Genomic DNA, 23,987 nt, shown 5'->3' on the forward strand with positions numbered 1-23,987 from the left:
ACAGTCTCACCTTAATTTCATAGCTGTAAAAGACACAGTATAGTAGTTGACTCTAGCAGTAAAATTATCTGATATTTCAGTCTATACACTATACACTATACTCTCCTTATATATGCAAAAACATATATTCAGATACACGTACACAGATGACAGTTGATGACTGAAATGGTGTACAGTATAACATCTGCCAAGTCATTTCCTGAGTGGTAAAGGAAAGTGGCCATGTGTTCTCTGACTTCTTATGACTCAGAAGATAAGAAGAGAGCACAGGAAAAAAGGCAGCCATTCAGTGACATATTATACCTCTTCAGTTAAGTCAGGTGACATAAGTTTTTACCTTCTAGTTAAAGATATCTGTAGAAACTAGTTTTTGTTTACACATTGTAGGAACTAAATTCAAAACACATGCATGATACTATTTTCATTTATTCATCCTACCCACTTGAATGGCTTCTTAGTTTACTGTTTATCTACCTTGAGTTAAGGATTGAATAGCTTCTGAGCAGATTTTTGTTTTTGTGACAAGGAAAGGTTCATTTGTATGTAGATGACATAGTATTATTTGTTAAGGATTCTTCTTTTTTTTTTTTTTTTTGAGATGGGGTTTCACTCTTGTTTCCCAGGCTGGAGTGCAATGGTGTGATCTTGGCTCACTGCAACCTCTACCTCCTGGGTTCAAGAAATTCTCCTGCCTCAGCCTCCCCAGTAGCTGGGATTACAGGCATGCGCCACCATGCCCAGCTAATTTTGCATTTTTAGTAGAGATGGGGTTTCTCCATGTTGTTCAGGGTGGTCTCAAATTCCCAACCTCAGGTGTTCCACCCGCCTCGGCCTCCCAAAGTGCTGGGATTACAGGCGTGAGCCACCGTGCCCAGCCTATTTGTTAAGGATTCTTCTACTGTCTGTTACTCTTTTTATAGTTCTCTAAGGCTCCATGACCACTTTGTGAGATAGTATTTTAATATAATGACCAAGTCCCTTTTTAGGTAGGTATACAACTAAAAAAATAAATGATGTATAGTTTAGATCATACCTTAGCATAAATATTTTAAACACTTTTATTTATATACGATTTTAGTTTGTTTCAAATGATCTATTTAAAGAATTATAGAGATGTAGATTTTTGAAATTCTAAGCAGTAGTGTAAAGATGTTTATTATGTCAATAATGTGCTGAGAGTTGGAATAGAGAAAAGGAAATAATGTTTAGTTGTATTTTCAGTGACTCTTGTATTAAACTACTAGTACATTTATCTAGAAAATTTAAATAAAAATTTAATGTCCTATATACTTAAACTTTGCTGTAATACATCCTATTGTGATAACAATGTGAAATGAAATTGGGTACATTTTAGATCGTGATAGGAAATAACAGAATAATATCTTTAAAATGAATATGCCCGGCCGGGCGTGGTGGCTTACGCTTGTAATCCCAGCACTTTGGGAGGCCGAGGCGGGCGGATCACGAGGTCAGGAGATCAAGACCACGGTGAAACCCCGTCTCTACTAAAAATACAAAAAAATTAGCCGGGCGTGGTGGCAGGCGCCTGTAGTCCCAGCTACTCAGAGAGGCTGAGGCAGGAGAATGGTGTGAACCCGGGAGGCGGAGCTTGCAGTGAGCCAAGATTGCGCCACTGCACTTCCAGCCTGGGCGACAGAGCGAGAAAAAAAAAAGAATATGCCCTAAAACTTAGTGTTTCATTAAAAGATCCAATGTATAGAAACACATTGTATTAAGACACCTGGTAATGAACCTACATTTTACTCTAAAATATGTTTTTTTTTTTTCTTGGAAATTTAATTCGGAGTGAAATACAAATAGTATTAAAATTTAAAAACTGCTTGTGGTCCTTTAATTCTCAAATATTTTAGGTGTAGAAGTGATTTCTCTCTCTGAATATTTATAATTAGGTGTGTTTTTAAAAGTGTGTCTCTGAGGACATCAGGTATAATGGGTCTTTTACGGTATGACATTTGCATAATATCTGTCTTTTCTCTGATTTTATATTAGAAGGGAAAACCTACCCATAACTTTACTAGCCAATGGCTTCAAAAGCAAGTTAATATAGATCATATGTGTGACAAATGAAATGCACACACTCATTTGTATATTTTGCCACTATTATTGATTTATGGAGGTGTTTTAGTCCTAAAATCTTAATTTTCCTTGCATTTCTTTCCATATTAAAAAAATTCAGATCTAAAAGGGAAAATGTTAAAACAGGAGTAAAACCAGATGTGTCTGATCAAGAACCAGAAGGACTTACTCTTTTGGTACCAGACATCCAAAAGACTGCTGAGATAGTTTATGCAGCCACCACCAGTTTGCGGCAAGCAAATCAAGGTACAGAACTTTTCCTATTATGCCACTTTTCACTTGATTTAAAGATGTTTCATTTACTTACTGAAACCTGCCTTTCTCGTTTTGCTTTATGTTAATGATTTTAAAGCAAGTTCGTTTACCTAAAAATTTTGTTCTCTGTTAGATTTTGTTCTTTATCTGATTTCGATCATGTATAGTCTAATTTTAAAATATTTCTACTATATATGATTGCTAAATTTAGTAGGTTGAGAACATACATCATAAATATTTCTTCCCACTGAAATTCATGAAATTGAAAAATGCCTTTGTATTAAATAGAAAATAGTACATTAAGACTATGGGTGAGAATTTAGTTTAAATTGATATTTTTGGCTGGCGCAGTGACTCACGGCTTTAACCCCAGCACTTTGGGAGGACTAAGTGGGTAGATCACTTGAGCTCAGGAGTTCAAGATCAGCTTGGGCAACATGGTGAAACCCCGTCTCTACGAAACACATGAAACATAATGGCGTGTGCCTGTGGTGCCGGCTACCTGGAAGGCTGAAGTGGGAGAATTACCTGAGACTGGGAAGTTGAGGTTGCAGTTAGCTGTGATTGCACCACTGTACTCCAAACCTGGGAGATACAGTAATACTCTGTCTCCAGATAGATAGATAGATAGATAGATAGATAGATAGATAGATAGATAGATAGATAGGCAGATGGATGGATAGATATTTTCCTATGTTAGCTGAAGAAAGTGATCTGAATTATCTATTGTTTCACTTCTGCTTTTCATAAAGATGATTATGTTTTTGCTTTATTGTTATGTTTATGAAATAGAAATTTTTTATTCTCAGCGGTTGTAATAAGATAATTGTGAAGAATTTGGCAATTTTTTGGAATTCACAATTTGAACTCTAGAGGAGAATTGTTTTTAGTTTTATTTTTTTAAATGTATACTTATGTTATTTATCTTGAAATATTAAATAACAGAAAAAAAACTGGGTGAATACTCCAAGAAGGCGGCTATGAAACCCAAACCTTTGTCAGTATTAAAGTCACTTGAAGAAAAATATGTGGCTGTTATGAAGAAATTACAGTTTGGTAAGATGAAATTTTTGATTTGCTTAAGATCTCACTTTCCATTTTTTAACAGTGCTATTGAAATGTGTTTTAGCAAATTAAAGATTTTTAAAATTGCTTGTAACATGAATTTTACTTCATACATATCAACATTTTTTATCATCTTTGCCTCTTGAATTTATGTCTATTTTTAGTTATAAACTGTGACTTCAATAGAAGGAGTGTAAGAGCCTAGAAAAAATAAAATCCAAGCCAAGTGTCTACAAAACAGGCAGAAAATGTTTTTCCTTATTTACTTCTTCATTTCTGTACATCCTGGCCTGAGGGAAGCCAAGACCCAGAACTTTAAACTAAGTCTGTTACTCTTGCCATTTTAGATTTCCTTGCAATTCACCTTTAGAAAATGTAATTACACATAGTTCAGTTCTAGCTTTTCCCATTCCAAAACTCTTGACAAGTAAGAACTGGCAAAAAGATTGTATCAGTACCCTTTATATGGTACTGATTTATGAGAAAACACATACCAAATTTTGATGACCATTATTAACTATTATTGTCTATGCTGCTTTTTCATTTGAGAAACAACCTAAAAATCTTGGACTATATTTTTTTAAATGCTAAAGTAGGATTCAGAAAACAGATTTTTGTCATATTGTCTTTGAAACCTCATTATAAATCATTTAGCTTTTGCTCTACTTACTTTCAGGTTTGCCATAAAGAGCACAAGAGATAATATATATGAAAGTGATTTATACTTTTGTTAAGCGTTTTGGTCAGTGTCTAATGATATAGCCTTTTGCCTGACTCAGCTTGGCAGTCTAGTCTGTTAACTTCACTCTAAGTAATAATATTAACTTGGTTTTTAAATAATAAAGATATTATTGAAAATTCCTTTGTGTATTAAAGTACTAAAACCAAATACTTTATTTAGTTTATATGAATTTAATTAACAATTACCACGGTTTTTTATGGCTTGTTATTTTATCAAATAGTTCTGTATTATATATTGTCACATAAATTACCCCTATAACTTATTTGCTTTAAAAAACTGACCTGGCCAGGCATGGTGGCTCACGCCTGTAATCCAGCACTTTAGGAGGCCGAGGTGGGCGGTCATGAGGTTGGGAGTTTGAGACCAGCATGGCCAACATGGTGTAACTCCATCTCTATTAAAAATACAAAAATTAGCTGGGCGTGGTGGCAGATGCTTGTAATCCCAGCTACTCAGGAAGCTGAGACAGGAGAATCATTTGAACCCTGGAGGTGGAGGTTGCAGTGAGCCGAGACACTCCAGTCTGGGCGACACTGCAAGACTCCGTCTCAAAAAAAAAAAACTCCTGACCTTTATTATCTCACTCTTTACGTGGGTCAGGAATTCAGAAAAAGCCATAGTGCCTGTTAGTGCCTGTTATGACCTTGTCTTAGAAAGTGTACACCATCACTCACTAAGTCCAGCCAACACTCGAGAAGAATAGTGTCAGAAAAGAGTTTCTAGACATATGTTTGTGTATGTGTGTTTCTGTTGGACATAAATATTTTATTGGGCTTTAGATTTCATTCTGCTTCCTGGATCATCAAAAATATGTCAGCTAATGGCTTTTAAAGATATATGGCCGTGTTCTTATTCTTGAAGGCGTTTAGTCACATTTCATATCTACAAATTCCTTAACTAGTTCTTTCAATCCAGAAAGTTTCATTTCATGTATATGAATGTGTTTATGGATCCTTATGTGTGAGAAATTCTGGTTTAAAGTTACTACCTGTCAGAAATTTAGAATCGTGTGTCCAGACACCTTCATTAATGTTAGCTAGCTAGAAGAGTTCTCTCATACTACATAAAATCATAAACTCTCGAAGTATGTGACTTTAAACATAATCAAGTTTGCTCCCCATTGGCTTTCAAAATAAGTCTGAAAACATACAAGTTTTCAGTTGATGCTTTTATAAGAAACTGCATTTTCAACCATATGTATCAAACATTTTCTAGTATAATTCTTTTACAACTTGATACTTACTAACTGCCTAAAATTCCATAATATGATTGGCTGCCATTTGTTTAACCAGTAAGTGGAACTTTAGGTTGTTTCTAGTTTTTAAATATCATATGCAACATCTCAGTGGCTTTTATTACCTGTAAATATTTGTGCATATCCAGGATTAATTCTATAGGACAAATTAACAGAAGAGGAATTGTTGATTAAAACAGGCTGTGCATGTTTTATCAAGTAGCCATTGTCTTTGATCGAATCATTTAATAAAATCTTTGAGTTAATAGACCCTGTCCTCTATATGATATAAAATTTTCCCACTGAGCATAGTAATGGGCCCATTTCTTAGATCTGTTAGATTGTTTTTTATAAAAGTTAAAGAAAATGTATCCCTATAGCATGTGAAAGACAAGAGTCCATCCATCTGGCAGTGCTAATCCATCTGGCTGGCAGTGCTAATATATAGGTGTTATGTAAACATTTACACTTTTGCTATTCTTCCACGGTTGGAAGTTCTCTCCAGTTGAGTGGGAGAAGGATTAGTGATTATTTGTGATTTTTGTCATTATAACAATTTTTTCCAGTTCTGGGTTTTATTTTTTCTTCTCCTTTTAGATACATTTGAAATGGTTTCTGAAGATGAAGATGGGAAATTGGGATTTAAAGTAAATTACCACTACATGTCTCAGGTGAAAAATGCTAATGATGCGAACAGTGCTGCCAGAGCTCGCCGCCTTGCCCAGGAAGCTGTGACACTTTCAACCTCACTGCCTCTGTCTTCATCCTCTAGCGTGTTTGTACGCTGTGATGAGGAGCGACTTGACATCATGAAGGTAAAAAATAATGATAATAAAGCACTCTCCCTTATCTCCTTGGCTCATCTAATTACTCAAATATTTATACAAAACTAGAAATATTATACAAATAAATTATACAAAATACTAGAAATTTTGGTGACCATTTTTAGACGGCAGTGAAAGGAGCCTCCCCCACACCCCCCCTTTTTTTTTTGGCAACAGGGTCTCACTCTTGCCCAAGCTGGAGTACGGTGATGTGATCACAGCTCACTGCAGCCTCCACAAAGAGCCCTTTTCTAATGTTAGTTCAGAGTGTGTGGATCACACTGCTGTTGAAAAAAAAATTTAGAAAATATCAAAAGAGCCATCATCCTTGAGCAAAGATTGTGTGAAGCTGGTCACAATATCAAAGGATTTAATGCTGATCAGTTAAAAAATGTTACAGGATTTCCGCTTTGTTGTACAAGATACTTCTCTCATGTTTTTTAGTGTCACTGTTCAAAACTTTGTCATTTTCTGTCTTTTCTAGGAAATTTATGTTTTTTTAAATTCCTAAGATCTGTGAATTATAGGTAATACAATAATATATAATCTCTACTTTTATGTTTAACACGTGATAATCTGGCCTTAAATTCCAAGAGTCTGCTGCATCAAGAAAATGTTAAACATTTAACCTGAAAAAGAAAACTTTCTTTATATTTATGATTGAATTCATGGGTTAAACATTCTGTCTTCCATAGATACACAGCTAAAACTATTGGCCCATTGACTTGTAGAAAGTTTTATTTGTTTGCTTGCTGCTTTTGATTTTTTGGATAGGCTCATGCTTGTAATCCCAGCACTTTGGGAGGCCGAGGTAGGCAGATGACTTGAGGTCAAGAGTTCCAGACCAGCCTGGCCGACATGGTGAAACCCCATCTCTACTAAAAATACAAAAATTAGCTGGGTGTGGTGGCAGGCACCTATAATCCCAGTACTTGGCAGGCTGAGTCTGGGGAATCGCTTGAACCTGGGAGGTGGAGGTTGCAGTGAGCTGAGATCTTGCCACTGCACTCCAGCCTGGGCAGCGGAGTGAAACTCCATCTCAAAAAAAAAAAAAAAAAAAAAAAAATGCCGGGTATGCTGGCTCATGCCTGTAATCCTGGCATTTTGGGAGGCCAAGGTGGGTAGACCAGTTGAGGTCAGAAGTTCAAGAACATACTGGCTGATATGATGAAACCTCGTCTCTACTAAAAATACAAAAATTAGCCGGGCATGGTGGTGCATGCCTGTAATCCCAGCTACTCGGGAGGCTGAGGCAGGAGAATTGCTTGAACCGAGGAGGTGGAGGTTGTAATGAGCCGAGATCACACCACTGGACTCCAGCCTGGGCCCAGAGTGAGACTGTCAAAAAAAAAAAAAAAAAAAAAAAAAAAGCTGTTCTTATTTTGGCCAGGCACAGTGGCTGAAGCCTGTAATCTCAGCACTTAGGGAGGCCTAGGCAAGCGGATCACTTGAGGCTAGGAGTTTGAGACCAGCCTGGACAACATGGGGAAACCTGGTCTCTACTAAAAATACAAAAATCAACCGGGCATGTTGGCAGGTGCCTGTGATCCCAGCTATTCAGGAGGCTGAGGCAGGAGAATTGCTTGAACTCAGGAGGCGGAGGTTGCAGTGAGCCGAGATCACGCCACTGCACTCCAGCCTGGGCAACAGAGTGGGACTCCATCTCCGAAAACGAAGGTTGTTCTTATTTCATGTTGGATTGTATTTTTCTAAATATCAGTGTTGAGGAATATTAACATAGACTTTGGTATGTTTATATATGTCCAGGTTCTAATAACTGGTCCAGCGGACACCCCTTATGCAAATGGCTGCTTTGAGTTTGATGTGTATTTTCCTCAAGATTATCCCAGTTCACCCCCTCTTGTGAATCTAGAGACAACTGGTGGTCATAGCGTGCGATTCAATCCAAACCTTTATAATGATGGCAAGGTAATTTAATTGCAATTTTTTGTTTCAAATGCCAATGATTGTATACAAAGTTTCTTTGTAATTTGAAGAAAAATTTTGTTTTAGTTATCTGCTAAGAGGGCATGGGTTTCTTTGTACTTCTCTTCCCTACATCCAGATTAGCTTAAGGAATAGAAAAGAAGGAACTGAAAAGAGCAGAAACAGTTAAGTGTTAATTAAGAAGCACTATAGTCTTAAGAAGTTACTCAGGGACTTCACGTAAAGTTCTGTGATACACGCTATTAGGAACTTACTTTAAGGTGTACCTTATATTCAAGTGTTTTTACATTTTCTTGTATTAAAAGTAGGAAGATGCATTCCCATTTACAAAAAAGCTGACCAAAAGACATAATAAAAATCATCTCATATGACCATAAACCTTTTAAAATTTAGATTTAAAAGAGTATTTTTCAGAGGTGTTTTGGATACTTTGATAGAAATTCAATGGTAAATTCTGTGCTGAGTGTTCAATGTTTTAAAATCTAGAAGAGAAGAATTTCAAAAGGTACAGCCTGCCTCAGATACGTGGTTGCAAATTATCATTAGCTCAAATCATAAAACTAGAATTAGTTTTTTGGGTTTGTTGCAAAAGATTTGACCAGAGGCAGAACTTTCTTTGGAAGAACAAAGAACAGGTTTTCTATAACTGAGTAGGGAAGAGGAGATAGCAACGTTGACTTTACTTGAGACACTGGAACTTGAATAGAGTGTAAGTGTAAAATATTAAGATATATTTAAGAAAATAATTCTCAAGGCTTCATTGCATAGAGAAGAGGGTAAGGGCTTGGGAATCTTAAGTTAATAGTCTTTTACCATCATACTTACCTATGTGTTCCATGATACATGCAATTGTGGACTTATTTTTAAAGTTTACACACTGTTAGCATTTAACCTTAGGTCCTGTATCTACAGATAGGTATGAGGATACATATCTGTCACTCTTAGTCCCAAGAATGCCCTATAGCAGGGCTGTCCAATGTTTTGGCTTCCCTGGGCCACTTTGGAAGAAGAATAATTGTCTTGGGCCACACGAAAATTCGCTAACACAAACAATATAGCTAATGAGCTTAAAAAAAAATAGCAAAAAAATCTCATAATATTTTTAAAAACTTTACGATTTTGTTTTGGGCTGCATTCAAAGCCATCCTGGGATGCATGTGGCCTGCAGGTTGCACAAGCTTGCTCTAAAGATCAAATGGTATATGTATGACAGCACTTTGAATAATACACAAGACTTTACAGATACAACTCTTTTTAAATTATTAATCAACTACCTGTTGAATGAATTAATGTATTTTGCGTTCTTGCTTTCACAGAGCATTGAAAGAGTAGTAAGGAGACAGGCCTTTCTGCATTTACAAGAACCACCTATGCCGGGCGTGGTGGCTCACGCCTATAATCCCAGCACTTTGGGAGGCTGAGGCGGGTGGATCACCTGAGGTCAGGAATTTGAGACCAACCTGACCAACATGGAGAAACCCCGTCTCTACTAAAAATACAAAATTAGCTGGGCGTGGTGGCACATGCCTGTAATCCCAGCTACTTGGGAGGCTGAGGCAGAAGAAGTGCTTGAACCCGGGAGGCAGGGGTTGCGGTGAGCCCAGATTGTGCTATTGCACTCCAGCCTGGGCTACAGGGGCGAAATTCTGTCTTAAAAAAAAAAAAAAAAAAAAGAACCACCTATTATCCAAATCTGTTGGCCATTATATAAAATTATAAAATTATTAAAAGTGTACAAAATCTGATGAGTATATTTTATGTTGATAGAATATATGCCAGAAGAACACATGTGATATGGCCCAGTTTTATTTTTATTACAAGAGTAGTTACAGGTGCAGATTAAGTGTCCCCAGTTTTTCCCTGCTAAGTGAGTAAGTGTCTAATGTTATCTTTAAGTATATTTTGAGGAACCCTGGGAAGCCTGAATACTCTTTTAGGGGGTCTGTTTGCGTGAGGCTAGATTTGATCCATATACTTGAATCAAAGGAGTATATTGCAACTAGTTGAATGTAGAGGCAGATAATTAAATCAAGGTCTCTTCTGTGAAGCTGTTTTGCATTTTCAGAATTTAGAAAGAAATATACAAAAATATAAAATAGTACCACTTTTCTTTATTAAAAATAGTTAAAATAGAACTAGCATATGATCTATCAGTCCCACTATTGAATATATATCCAAGGGAAAGAAATCAGAATCTTGAAGAGATATTTGCACTGCTGTTTATTGCAGCACCATACAGAATAGCCAAGATACAGAATCAACGTAGCGGCCATCAACAGGTGAATGGATAAAGAAAACGTGGTTATACACAGTGGAATACTATTCAGCCATGAAACGGATGAGATCCTTCCTTTCATAGCAACATAGATGAGACTGGTGGGACATTATGTTAAGTGAAATACATCAAACATTGAAAGATAAATACTGCATGTTCTCACTTATGTAGAAGCTAAAAAAATTGATCTCAATGTGGAGAGTAGAATAGTGGTACTAAAGGCTGGGAGGGAAAGGTAGAGAGGAGGGAATAGGGAGAGGTTGGTTAATGGATACACAATTACAGCTAGATAGGAGGAATAGGTTCTGTTGTTTAGCACCGTAGGGTGACTATAGTAAATAAAAATTGTATTTTGTCAAACACCTAGAAGAGAGGATGTTGAATGTTACCAACACTCAAAGGTTTGAGGTGATGGATACAATAATTACCCTATTTTGATCATTACAAATTGTATACACATATTGAAATATCACACTGCACCCCATAAATATGTACAACTGTGCTAATTAAAAATATTTTGCTTTTAAAATAATGCAGTTTTCATTAAAGTGTTATTTGTGTTGACATATAATAGGTGCTGGTCTGTTTTGCATTATGAGAAAGTTATAATGCCACACAAATTTGAATCACATCTGAAGATGCCAATTTGTTTTAACAGACAACCCTTAGGGTTTTGTCTGGGGGACATATAAAACTGAGATATTTTGACATGATAGCATTTTGTTTTTACTTCTCGTTATGACAGTTTGTTTTTAAGCACTCTTTTTTCAATTCTGTTTATGCTTTTTTCCTTCGTCAGGTTTGTTTAAGCATCTTAAACACGTGGCATGGAAGACCAGAAGAGAAGTGGAATCCTCAGACCTCAAGCTTTTTGCAAGTAAACAGAATTTCTCTGACATTTTCACTTAAGAAATAAAGAACTGTGTAGTATTTTAAAAAATTTTTAGTGACCGAGAATAAATATAGTAAACCTAAAAAAAGATAGATTACTAGGAAATGCATATTAAATAGCTTATAGGTGAGAAGTTAGCATAGTGGAGTCTCATCTTATGTGTAATCTAAAATCTCACGTTGGGGCATAAAACAAAAACTGAGTTTAGCCAAAACTCCCATCAAAAAAAATTCCAGGCCAGGCGCAGTGCCCACCGTTACCTGTGTTTCTTGATGTCTGTTCCTGAACAGATTATGAAAGCCTCTTACACTTGTGCAGATGCTAACGTGAAGCTAAAAAGGAGAGGGGGCACAGGTGTGTTGGCACAGCACTTTGGGAGGCTGAGATGGGTGGATCATTTGAGGTCAGGAGTTCAAGACCAGCTTGGCCAAAGTGGTAAGACCCTCATCTCTGCTAAAAATACAAAATACAATTAGCCGGACGAGGTGGGGCGTGCCTATAATCCCAGCTACTAGGAGGCTGAGGTAGGAGAATCGCTGGAACCCGGAAGGAGGAGGTTGCAGTGAGCCGAGATCACGGCACTGTACTCTAGCCTGGGTGACAGAGGGAGACTCTATCTAAAAAATAAAAATCAATAAATAAAAATGAAAGGGACAGTAAATTTGGCTTGTGAATAAGTCTTTACTCTGAAAATACCAACAAATTGACTCAAATCAGTGAGCCTACATTATGGATTAAAAATAAATATTTATTATTATTACATCAATATAAAGATATGTATATATCATATATACTGTATGTTTTTATGTTAATTACCAATTGATTTTCAACTCAGATTCTAAGAAAACACTTTAGCTTGGTATAAGTAAAATAAACACTACTTTTTGGTTTGATCCAAATAGCTTTTTAAGTGAAGTTCTGTTGATCAGACAGTTCGTGCTGGCTGCTTTTTTGCATGCCTCTAATATATTTATAGAAATTATTTTTAGTGTAGAATTGATTTTGTTTTGTATTTTAAAGTTTATTTAATTCTCTCATTCATCCTGTAACACAAGTAGATCTTATGCCCCTTTTACAGATGATGAAAATATAGGTTCTAAATGTACAGATAACTTTACTGTGATCCCTATGACTTCAAATATTGTACACTGTTTCTCAGGCCTAAAGTTTTATTTTATAATACTGAAAATCAGATTTTTTTTAAAAGAGGAAATCCTTCATGCCAAGGGTTTACTGTTTCTCTGCTTATTTCCTGCCTACGGTAAAATGTAGTGTGCATTAAAATGACTGTGTCCAGTTCAGACAATCCAGTGGTCCAGAAATTCCCTAAAATATGTATTATAGCTATTAAATAGCTAAGTTCACTATTGAAAAATAAAGTGGCATTTTTACTCTTCCAAAAAGGTAATGTCTGCTGGATCACCCAGTGGTAAGATAACCCATGTCATAAAGTATTTTTTGAATTTAATTGCAGGAAGTATTGATCTCTGATAATGAATCTTTTGTTGTTATTCTTATCAAATACAAACTTTATATTTTACTCTCTTAGCAGACAATAAATTATAGCCACATTTATTTCTCAGATGTAATTTTTTGTTCCTTTTTTCTGGTACACAAAACAGTCATTCTTTTTTGTTTAACTTTTATTTTAGGTTCAGGGGTTCCACTGCAGGTTTGTTATATAGGTAAACTCATGTCACAAGGGTTTGCTATACAGATTATTACAGATTATTTTGTCACCCTGGTACTAAGCTTAGTATGCAATAGTTATTTTTTTTTCTGTTTTCTTTTTCTTTTCTTTCTTTCTTTCTTTTTTTTTTGTTTGAGACAGGGTCTCACTCTGTGGCCCAGGCTGGACACAACCTTGGCTTACTACAACCTCTGCGTCTCGGGTTCAAGCTATCCTTCCACCTTAGCCTTCTGAGGAGCTGAGATCACAGACACGCACCACCACACCCAGCTAATTTTTGTATTTTTAGTAGAGACAGGGTTTCACCATGTTGACCAGGATGGCCTCGAGCCCCTGATCTCAAGTGATCTGTCTGCCTCAGCCTCCCAAAGTATTAGGATTACAGGCGTTAGCCAATGCGCCCAGCCAGTAGTTATTTTTTTCTGATCTTTTCCCTCCTCCCACTTTTCACCGTCAAATAGGCCCCAGCGTCTGCAAAACATTTTATGCTTCCTTTAGTGGGCTTTGCTTTGCTGTTTTAAACAAAATAGGCTGTGAATCTAAAGTAATTTTTAAATTACTATAACCGCCTGAGATCTATAAAACCATATTGTGTCTCAAAGGAGATGAGGTTAAATAAATAAATGAGTCCTTTTTTATAAATTTGTAATGAATATTTAATTTCTTTCTGTGCTTTTGTACAAAATGCAATTATACCCTACTTATATTAACAGAAGAGGACAATTATTTAAAAGGGAAGAGGACAGTAACTAATAAGTATGCCTTTGAAAGTTATCTCAGAAGTGTCAGTAAATGTGAGATGTCTGGCCAGGCGAGGTGACTCTTGCCTGTAATTTTCAGCACTTTGGGAGGCGGGCAGATCACCTGAGGCCTGGAGTTCAAGAACAGACTGGCCAATATGGAGATACCCCATCTCTACTAAGAATACAAAAATTAGCGGGATGGGGTCACGGGCACCTGTAACCCTAGCTACTCGGGAGGCTGAGGCAGAAGAATCGCTTGAACCCGGAAGGCAGAGGTTGCAGTGAGCTGAGATCGCACCACTGCACTCCAGCCTGGGCAGCAGAGCAAGACACTGTCTCAAAAAAATAAATAAATAAAAATGAAAAATATGAGATCTTTGTCTCAGAAATAATATGAATTAAAGTTTTTCTCATAGTTGACTTTGGCATCAGTATGGTCACTTTCTATTTTGGGTCAAATATGTTACTTTCGAGTACTCATTTTTAAAGTTCTCTTTAACTTTGACTTATAAGATGCATATCCATGGGACTGTTTAATCATTGTGCCTAACAAAAGTGTAATTGCTGTTCTTTTTCAATTATGAATTGGGTAGATAATATCTGATGTTTTCCTGCCTTCAAAGATGTTACTTTATTGACTTCTATAGATATATTAACTGGAAATACTGTATTCGCTAGAAATCACCTCTCTTTAATATATGTTACATCTGGGACAAGCCTTCTGGTAAATAAGTGGTGGGTTGGAAGTGGTCTTTAGAACCATAAGACCATCTTGTCGATCAGAATTTCTGGCCGGGTATGATGGCTCAGACCTGTAATCTCAGCACTTTGGGAGGCCAAGGTGGGCGGATCACCTGAGGTCAGAAGTTCGAGACCAGCCTGGCCAACATGGCAAAACCCCATCTCTACTAAAAATTAAAAAAAAAAATTAGCTGGGCTTGGTGACGCACGCCTGTAGTCCCAGCTACTTGAGAGGCTGAGGAAGGAGAATCACTTGGACCCAGGAGACAGAGGTTGCAGTGAACCAAGATTGTACCATTGCACTGCAGCCTGGGCAACAGAGCAAGACTCCGTCTCAAAGAAATAAAATAAAATAAATAAGAATTTCTAATAAGGTTTTTGTGATACTGTAGCAGTTAATTTTCCTTGGAATGAAAATTTAAAATGGTCTCAGGCATAGTTTTTTTATAAGTGAGTATTGTTAAGAGTACATGGCTAGGCCAGGCACAGTGGCTGACACCTGTAATCCCAGCACTTTGGGAGGCCGAGGCAGGCAGATCACCTGAAGTCAGGAGTTCAAAACCAGCCTGGCCAACATGATGAAACCCCGTCTCTACTAAAAATACAAAAATTAGTCGGGCGTGGTGGCAGGCACCTGTAATCCCAGCTACTCGGGAGGCTGAGATAGGAGAATTGCTTGAATCTGGGAGGCGGAGGTTGCAGGGAGCCAAGATCATGCCATTGCATTCCAGCCTGGGTGACAAGAGTGAAACTCAGTCTTATTAAAAAAAAAAAAAAAAGACTACATGGCTAGCTTTATGCTCCTTAAGAACAGTTTGAGCAGAATGTTGCTATGAGTTGTTTACAAACAAGATTTTTTTAGCATTTTTTTGGAAATAGAGTCTTCATATCTATTACTATTCAAGAATTCAAGAGTAAAAACAGATGCGTAAGTATTACTTATGGCTGTATTGTGCCTAATTTTATTTTGCTTTTATAATGAAATATTTCAATTTATAGTCATAAACATTGATTTTATTGTGATAAAAATTTGTGGAAACACATATTAAAGAAGAGTCTTTGTGGATAAAGTAGGCTATCAGTTAACCCATGGTAAAAATGTCCCATCATAGCTGTTATTTTCCTTTATTCTTTAGGTGTTGGTGTCTGTCCAGTCCCTTATATTAGTAGCTGAGCCTTATTTTAATGAACCGGGATACGAACGGTCTAGAGGCACTCCCAGTGGCACACAGAGTTCTCGAGAATATGATGGAAACATTCGACAAGCAACAGTTAAGTGGGCAATGCTAGAACAAATCAGAAACCCTTCACCATGTTTTAAAGAGGTATGTTCAATAAAATTAGTGAAATACTTTGTTAAAGACATTTTACAATATAGGCTGGGCACGGTGGCTCATGCCTGTAATCTCAGCACTTTGGGAGGTCAAGGCAGGTGGATCACTTGAGGTCAGGAGTTTGAGACCAGCCTGGCCAATATGGCGAAACCCCATTTCTACTTAGAAAAAAGATAAATTAGCCAGGTGTGGTGGCAGGCGCCTATAATCTCAGCTACTTGGAAGGTGAGGTTGAACCTGGGAGGTGGAAGTTGCAGAGAGCTGAGATTGCACCACTGCACTCCAGCCTGGGTGACAGCAGAGCAAGACGCCATCTCAAAAAAAAAAAAAAGACATTTTACAATATAGTTTGTTAGTATTATATTTGCCTTTATATTTATCTAGTATATGAAACTGTAGGTTTTTAGAGTTAATCCCAAAGATCACTAATAAGTCTGGACAATATAGCAAGACCCCATCTCTGCAAAAAGTTTAAAAATTTAGCTGGGCATGGTGGCACCTGTAGTCTTAGATACTCAGTAGGCTAAGGCAGGAGGTTTGCCTGAGCCCATGAGTTTGAGGCTGCAGTAAGCTGTGTTCACATCACTGCACTCCAGCCTAGGTGACCGAGTCTCAGAAAAAAAAAAAAAAAAGGTAGTAGATAGTACAGATGAAGTATAAAACCATCTATATTCTAAAAGACATCTGACTAAATTTTTGAGAAGTTTTTTCCTTTCCTTTCCTTTTCCTTTCCTTTTCCGCTCCTCTCCCTCTGCTCTCCTTTCCTTTCCACCTGTCCTATCCCGTTTCATTCTCGTTGCCCAGGCTGGAGTGCAATGGCATGATCTTGGCTCACTACAACCTCCACCTCCCAAGTTCAAGCGATACTCCTGCCTCAGCCTCCCAAGTAGCTGGGATTACAGGCATGTGACACCACGCCTGGCTAATTTTTTTGTATTTTTGGTAGAGATGGGGTTTCACCATGTTGGCCAGGCTGATCTCGAACTCCTGACCTCAGGTGATCCACCTGCCTTGGCCTCCCAAAGTGCTGGGATTACAAGCGTGAGCCACCGCCCCGGCCTATTCTTTATTTTTATTAGTTACCATTCTACTAGCAAACTCTCTAAATATGTTTCTGAAGTATTTCTCATAGAACCTTTTTTTTATTGAAGATGGTTTCTAAATTTGTCTTGCAAATAGAAATTTTGCCCTTATTCTAATGTGTGTATATAAGGAGAATGCCATTTCTTTTTTTTATTTTTTTGAGACAGGACTTGGCTCTGTTGCCCATGCTGAAATACAGTGGCGGAATCTTCGCTTACTGCACCCTCCGCCTCCCCGGTTCAAGTGATTCTCGTGCCTCAGCCTCCCGAGTAGCTGGGATTGTATGCGCATACCACCACAACTGGCCAATTTTTTTTGTATTTTTTAGTAGAGACCAGTTTTCACCATGTTGGCCAGGCTGGTCTCGAATGCCTGACCTCAGGTGATCCGCCTGCCTCTGCCTTCCAGAGTGTTGGAATTACAGGCGTGAGCCACTGCACCTGGCCACATTTCCTTTTCTTTAGGAAAAAAAATTGGATGATATGAGTTTCCAAAACCTGTATTAATACACTGAAGTGGTTTTTTCCACATCATCCTGAAGTGTGGCTGTGTGTGTGTGTGCGTGCGTGTGTGTAGCTCTTTGCCTATGATTAGTTGTCTCTCCATAGTATGCTTAAATACAATTATACTTTTCACCTGCCATATCAAATTACATTAGCATCATAACTTGCTGTGATTGTGTCCAGAAACATTTTTCTTTCTTAAAATTGTTTCACTTGATCATTAATTTCTTATAATTGTGCTGGAAAGGTAACATTTTAGAGGAAAAAATGGTATATTTACCTGACATAAAATTGATCTTTAATATAACTATGCAGATGTTCTGCATGAATACTATGAAACCACCTCCTTCATCAGATAGCACTGATGAATATTTCTTTTTCTTTGGCTTTTGCTGTTACTGAGTAAATTTATATTCCAGTGTCCTTTGAATGACAAAGTTGGATACTGTACTTTTACAAAGATTGCACCACAGCACTCTAGCCTGGGCAGCACGGCGAGACTTTGTCTCAAAAAAAAAAAAAAAAAAAAAAGTAATTTGTTTTATGCATATCATTTTTTTTTCAGGAAGAATAAACACAGGGAACTCAGAGAAGGGGATGACTTTTACAAAAAGCAAATATGTATAATTCGAGACAATCATCTTTCTCATTCTTTAGAACCTAGCTTGCATTAAAGGGGCCACTCCTTGGCCATGTATGCTTTCCCAGTTTTCCTAATCAAATGCCACTCACTACTCTTTGAATGCCCTGGGCTTTTTGCTTTTGTTTATTATTGTTCTTTAAAATATATTTTTCTGGTACACTCACCTCCCATCTGATTCTGTTGTTATCATTGTTCTTCATTTAAAGCTGTGTCACACTTACTTCTGTATCCCAGAGGCTTCAAACCAATAACTATTAAATGTGGTGGGATCGTATTGGTGTTTGACATCCATTCCCAGAGCTTTCTAGTGATTTTCCCTTTGTAGGTTTGATTGTCTGTTCTTTAGGGCAGACATGCTCCCTGGGCAATGCTCAACCAGAATACAGAGCAATGTTTCCAAATTGATAATTGTTTTCTAATTTAAATTTGTCAGAAATAGACTCTTACTACCATATGTTGGTAGAAATTTTACTCAGTTTTTCAAAGATAGAATTCAAAGATAGAATTTAAAAATTGCAAATGTAAACCACAGTAATAATAAGGAAATTTAACATCCTAAAATAAAATCCTATCTATAAATTAAACAGAAGATAAAATTAAGCAAGTAAGAATAAGATTAAGCAAGTAAGAATGGTGCCATTTCAGGCCGGGCGCGGTGGCTCACGCTTGTAATCCCAGCACTTTGGGAGGCTGAGGCGGGTGGATCACGAGGTCAGGAGCTCGAGACCACAGTGAAACCCCGTCTCTACTAAAAATACAAAAAATTAGCCGGGCCTGGTGGCGGGCACCTGTAGTCCCAGCTACTTGGAGAGGCTGAGGCAGGAGAATGGCGTGAACCTGGGAGGCGGAGCTTGCAGTGAGCCGAGATTGCGCCACTGCACTCCAGCCTGGGCAACAGAGCGAGACTCCATCTCAAAAAAAAAAAAAAAAAAAGAATAGTGCCATTTCTGGAGGATCCATTTCTGGAGATTTCTGTGTGAATGCCTTTAGCATTTAGAAGATACTTATCTAGGTGTTCTTTGAATTATCTTTTAAAGGCAGAAATTTCCCTGTTGCCAATACTTTTTAAATCTTTTCTCCTGGTTACTTATTTATTAGCATTTGCCTTCTGAATATATTCTATCATATGTGTCTTGTGGTCTCTGGACAGGATTAATTTTCCAAGTGTCTGACCACAGTTGTACAGTCATTTCTGCTATAAATTTCTTTTCTCTTTCCTCCCCTGCCCTCCCCTCCCCTCCTCTCTTCTTTTCTTTTCTTTTCTTTTTGACGGAGTCTTGCTTTGTCGCCCAGGCTGGAGTGCACTGGCGGTATCTCAGTTCACTGCAACCTCTGCCTCCTGGGTTCAAGCAATTCTCCTGCCTCAGCCTCCCAAGTAGCTGGCACTACAGGTGCCCGCCACCATGCCCAGCTAATTTTTGTATTTTTAGTTTCACCATATTGGCTAGGCTGGTCTTGAACTCCTGACCTTGTGATTTGCCTGCCTCAACCTCCCAAAATGCTGGGATTACAGGTGTGAGCCACCACACCAGGCCATAAATTTCATATATATGTATTTCAACACATCATATCAAATCATGAGCTTGATTTTTCCCTGCTAATATTGTAGAGTTGATTAAATTGCCTTTTTTTTTTTTTTTTTTTTTTTTTTGAGTCGGAGTCTCGCTCTGTCGCCCAGGCTGGAGTGCAGTGGCGCGACCTTGGCTCACTGCAAGCTCCGCCTCCCAGGTTCACGCCATTCTCCTGCCTCAGCCTCCCAAATTGAGTTTTATGGATAGAAAAACATTGCAATGTCTGTATATTTATTTCTTTAAATGTATTTGTAATAATCTAAATATTAATTTAAATGTATTTATAGTATAAATTATTTAAATATATTTATAATACATTTTACTTCTTTGTAATGCCATTTACTCTATCTTTTAAATTTGACTGTAAACACTGCTTGTTCTCCTGTTTACTTTTTCTCAAGGTAATACACAAACATTTTTACTTGAAAAGAGTTGAGATAATGGCCCAATGTGAGGAGTGGATTGCAGATATCCAGCAGTACAGCAGTGATAAGCGGGTAGGCAGGACTATGTCTCACCATGCAGCAGCTCTCAAGGTGAGTAAGCCTTTCTAACAGGAGCCCTGTTGCCTTAAGAGTGTGTAATTATTGACAGAACCATGCCTACCAGAAGATAATGGGAGGGAGGGAATTAAAGAAACATAATAATGTATTTTCAGTTCAGAGGAATAAATTGTTACTCAGAAGTCTATAGAAAAGATACATTTTTTTTTTGGTAGTAGATTGACAGTTCCTAAAATAAAAAGTGGGTCCAAGGACTGAGTCAACAGAGTTTTGTAAAGTTCCTTGAAGATAATGATGATAAGATGTGCTCCATGAATGCCTTTTCCTTTTTCTTTTTTTCTTTTGAGACTGGATTTCACTCTGTTGTCCCAGCCTGGAGTGCACTGGTGGCATCATGACTCTGTGTAACCGTGAACTTCTGGGCTCAAGCAGTCTTCCCACCTCAGCTTCCCATGTAGCTAGGACTACAGGCAGCTGCCACAGTGCCCAGCTAAATTTTTTTATTTTCAATTTTGTAGAGATGGGGTCTCACCCTATTTCCTAGGCTAGGCCCAAGTGATCCTCCCACCTCAGCCACCCAAATTGCTGGGATTATAGGCATGTGCAACCATGCCGGACTTGCAGGACTTCTTTTATTCCATTAGTCTTTCCCTACGCCTCCTGCCTTCCAGAATTTGATTACTTGGAGTGATGAGGGAGATGTGAGTTGCAGATTCTCCTTCAGCTGATGGTGGCAGTGGCTGTGTTAGGGGAGACAAGCAGTTGTTTTCAGTTTGGATGTTCATAGAATAGAAATGTGAAATGTGATTGGTTTGGAAGATTTTGTGTCTACCCACGGAGATCTTTCTTTGTAACAGCCTTCCTTTTTTCCTGCATCTGAAGTCTTTACTCATTTCATCCTCCACCAATATACTCCCTTTCTCTATCTTCATGTTTTTGCATTTCTACTGGCTTGTTATCTTCTAACTTTAAAGCTGTCTTCACTTCAAACAACTAGTTGATGATAAGGATTTGTTAGTTTTTTAGGTGTGATTTTTAAAAAGATTCCTATCTTTTCAGGACAAGTACAGAAATATTTGTGAATGACAAAGTGTATGATGTCTGGGATTTACTTCAAAATAAAATGACAAGGGGAAAGTGTGGGAATATAGATGAAAGAAGATGGGCCATGAGTTGATAATGGTTGAAGTTGTGTGATAGATTCATGGGACTTCATTGTACTCTTCTGCCCACTTGATGTTTGAATTTTTTCACTATAAAAATGTTTTGAAAAAGAGAGAAAAACACTTGCAGAAAATTTCCCTAAGCTAGTTCTATTTTGCCCCTATTATTATGAAACAGATTGTCTTCTTTCACCGTCAGACTGTAGCAGTTGACACCTCTTGCCTCCATTTTTTTAACCTCTGTCTCACTAATCAACTTATGCAGTTTGACTTCTATTTTACCAAAGTTACCATCTCTCCAGTTCTCAAAGTCAGTGACCCTGGCTCACTTCTCCATTCACTTCGTCTGCTCTCCCTCCTCCAGGCCTTTACACATGGTTTCCATTTTCCTCTACTTTTCAGCTCTTCTGCTTGCTCACCTCCATTCATATTTCAGCTTAAATTTCACTTCATGGAACCCTGCCTTGACTGGTTGGTTGGTTTGTTTTTGAGACACTGTCTCTCTCTGCCACTCAGGCGTGATCTTGGCTCACTGCATCTTCCGCCTCCCTTGTTCAAGCAATTCATCTGCCTCAGCCTCCTGAATAGCTGGGATTACAGGCATCTGCCACCAGACCCAGATAATTTTTGTATTTTTATTTTCATTATTTATTTTATTTAGTTTTTTAGATACAATCTTGCTCTGTTGCTCAGCCTGGAGTGCAGTGGCTTGATCTCGGCTCACTGCACCCTTCACCTCCTGGGTTCAAGCTATTCTCCTGCCTCATCCTCCTGAGTAGCTGGGATTACAGTCACCTGCCATCATGCCCAGCTAATTTTTGCATTTTTAGTAGAGACAGAGTTTCACCATGTTGGCCAGGCTGGTCTCACACTCCTGACCTCAAGTGAGCCACCACGCCCCGCCCCACTGATAGACTATTAGATCATTTCAGTATAAGCGTTCCTAACTCTCTGTGCCTGTCTTTTAAAACACTCATAACATTTGTCTAATGTTTGTCTTTTGTACTATACTTTTCATCTGTAGACTATCTTGGCTTTTCTGCTTACACTCTTAATTCTTTCAGTGTGTTTTCCTTTTTCTCTTTTCCTGAGCGATTGTTTACCTGAAGGCTTACTTTCTGGCCTTCAGAACTATTTTTTTCTTTCAGTTTTTCCTTCATTGTATCTGTAACCCTGACTTTGTTCATTTACTCTCTAAAAGTGACACTTCAAACTGTTGTCAGCTGTTAGCTTTCTCTTGAATTGTATTACTGACATTTTTTATGTAGATGCCCTGTCATCATCTCCTTAAAGGAGATTTTCCTCAAATCAAGTTTTCTAGTTTTCTATTTACTTAATTTTACTTGATTTTAAACCATTTTTCTGTGTCTTAGAATCTTCAAGTATTATGTGTCTCATCCTTCATCCAGCACCCCTGGTCAGTACTAGGTCCTGTCAGTGTTACCTCATGAGGGGACTGTCCTCTCCCCAACCCATGATTTCTGTTGAGTTCCCACAGCTTTGTCTGTTTGTCCAGCTTCCTTGTACCAGGTTCTCCTCGTTTCAGTTCCTTCTTTAGTGCATTACCAGGCTGATCTTCCCCAAATATGTATTTAGGTATGTTTTTCACTTACACAAAACTGGCTCAAGTCCAGCTTCTTTTCATTCAGTGTCTTGCTTATATCCACATTCCTTTATTTCTTCAGTGTCACTGTCACCTGGAATTTTCCATCTCTGAATTAATTCAAATTTATATCATTTTAACTATACATTTGCTGTTGAGTGCTACACAAGAAAAATACATAGTTGTCCAGGCACAGTGATTCATGCCTATAATCCCAACACTTCGGGAGGCCAAGGCGGGCAGATCAGTTGTGGTCAGGAGTTCAAGACCAGCCTGGCCAACATGGTGAAACCCCAAGTCTATTAAAAAAAATACAAAAATTGGTCAAGTATGGTGGCTTATGCCTGTAGTCCCAGCTGCTGGGGAGGCTGAGGCAGGAAAATCGCCTGAACCCGGGAGGTGGAGGTTGCAGTGAGCTGAGATTGCGCCATTGCTCTCCAGCCTGGGCAACAAGAGTGCAAAATTCTGTCTTAAAAAATAAATGAAAAGTATGTAGTTGTTTAGCTTGACTCCACAATAAAATCATGGTATCCCTGTATTAGACTGTTCTTGCATTGCTATAAGGAAATCTTTGAGACTGGGTAATTTATAACAAAAAGACATTCAATGGGCCCATGGTTCTGTAGGCGGTACAGGAAGCATGGAGCTGGCATTTACTCTGCTTCTGTAGAGGCCTCAAGGACCTTATACTCATGGTGGAAGAGGAAGCGGAATCAAGAAGGAGTAGGGGTGTGGGAGGTGCCACACTTTACAACAACCAGATCTCGTGATAATTCACTCACTGTCTCAGGACAGCACCAATCCATGAGGAAACTGTCCCCATGATCCCCATTTCTCTCACCTCCAACACGGGGATTACATTTCAACATGAGATTTGGGCAGGGACAAATATCCAAACTAGATCAATCCCCAACCTTAAGTGGGTCCTCATGATTGCCAGATTTTTCTTTCTCCTTCCCTGGTTAGTGTTTTCACCTGTTGTCCACAGTGGAAGGAATTGAAAATCAAGTGGAAGTGAAAATCAAGGCTAGGGAAATTTTCACTTACTGGCATGTAAATGTGCTTTGAAACTTTGCAAA

General features: G+C 38.1%; 1 protein-coding gene across 11 annotated transcripts in view; it reads left to right on the forward strand.

Annotated features, from left to right (window-relative positions):
• BIRC6 (baculoviral IAP repeat containing 6) overlaps window positions 1-23,987 on the forward strand; it is a 267,757-nt gene that overhangs the window by 240,811 nt on the left and 2,959 nt on the right. For 10 of the 11 annotated variants that reach the window (XM_032172644.2, XM_032753345.2, XM_058426665.1 and 7 more), the window contains 7 exons: window positions 2,198-2,343; window positions 3,298-3,408; window positions 5,991-6,208; window positions 7,985-8,146; window positions 11,239-11,316; window positions 15,642-15,830; window positions 20,041-20,175. In XM_032172644.2, coding sequence (XP_032028535.1) covers window positions 2,198-2,343; window positions 3,298-3,408; window positions 5,991-6,208; window positions 7,985-8,146; window positions 11,239-11,316; window positions 15,642-15,830; window positions 20,041-20,175 — 1,039 coding nt within the window. Of the gene's footprint in view, window positions 1-2,197; window positions 2,344-3,297; window positions 3,409-5,990; window positions 6,209-7,984; window positions 8,147-11,238; window positions 11,317-15,641; window positions 15,831-20,040; window positions 20,176-23,987 lie in introns of those variants that run through there. The other variant, XR_009209365.1, reaches the window with a different exon arrangement.

This window comes from Hylobates moloch, unplaced genomic scaffold, assembly GCF_009828535.3.
Source record: "Hylobates moloch isolate HMO894 unplaced genomic scaffold, HMol_V3 SCAFFOLD_13, whole genome shotgun sequence".
NCBI lineage: Eukaryota > Metazoa > Chordata > Mammalia > Primates > Hylobatidae > Hylobates > Hylobates moloch.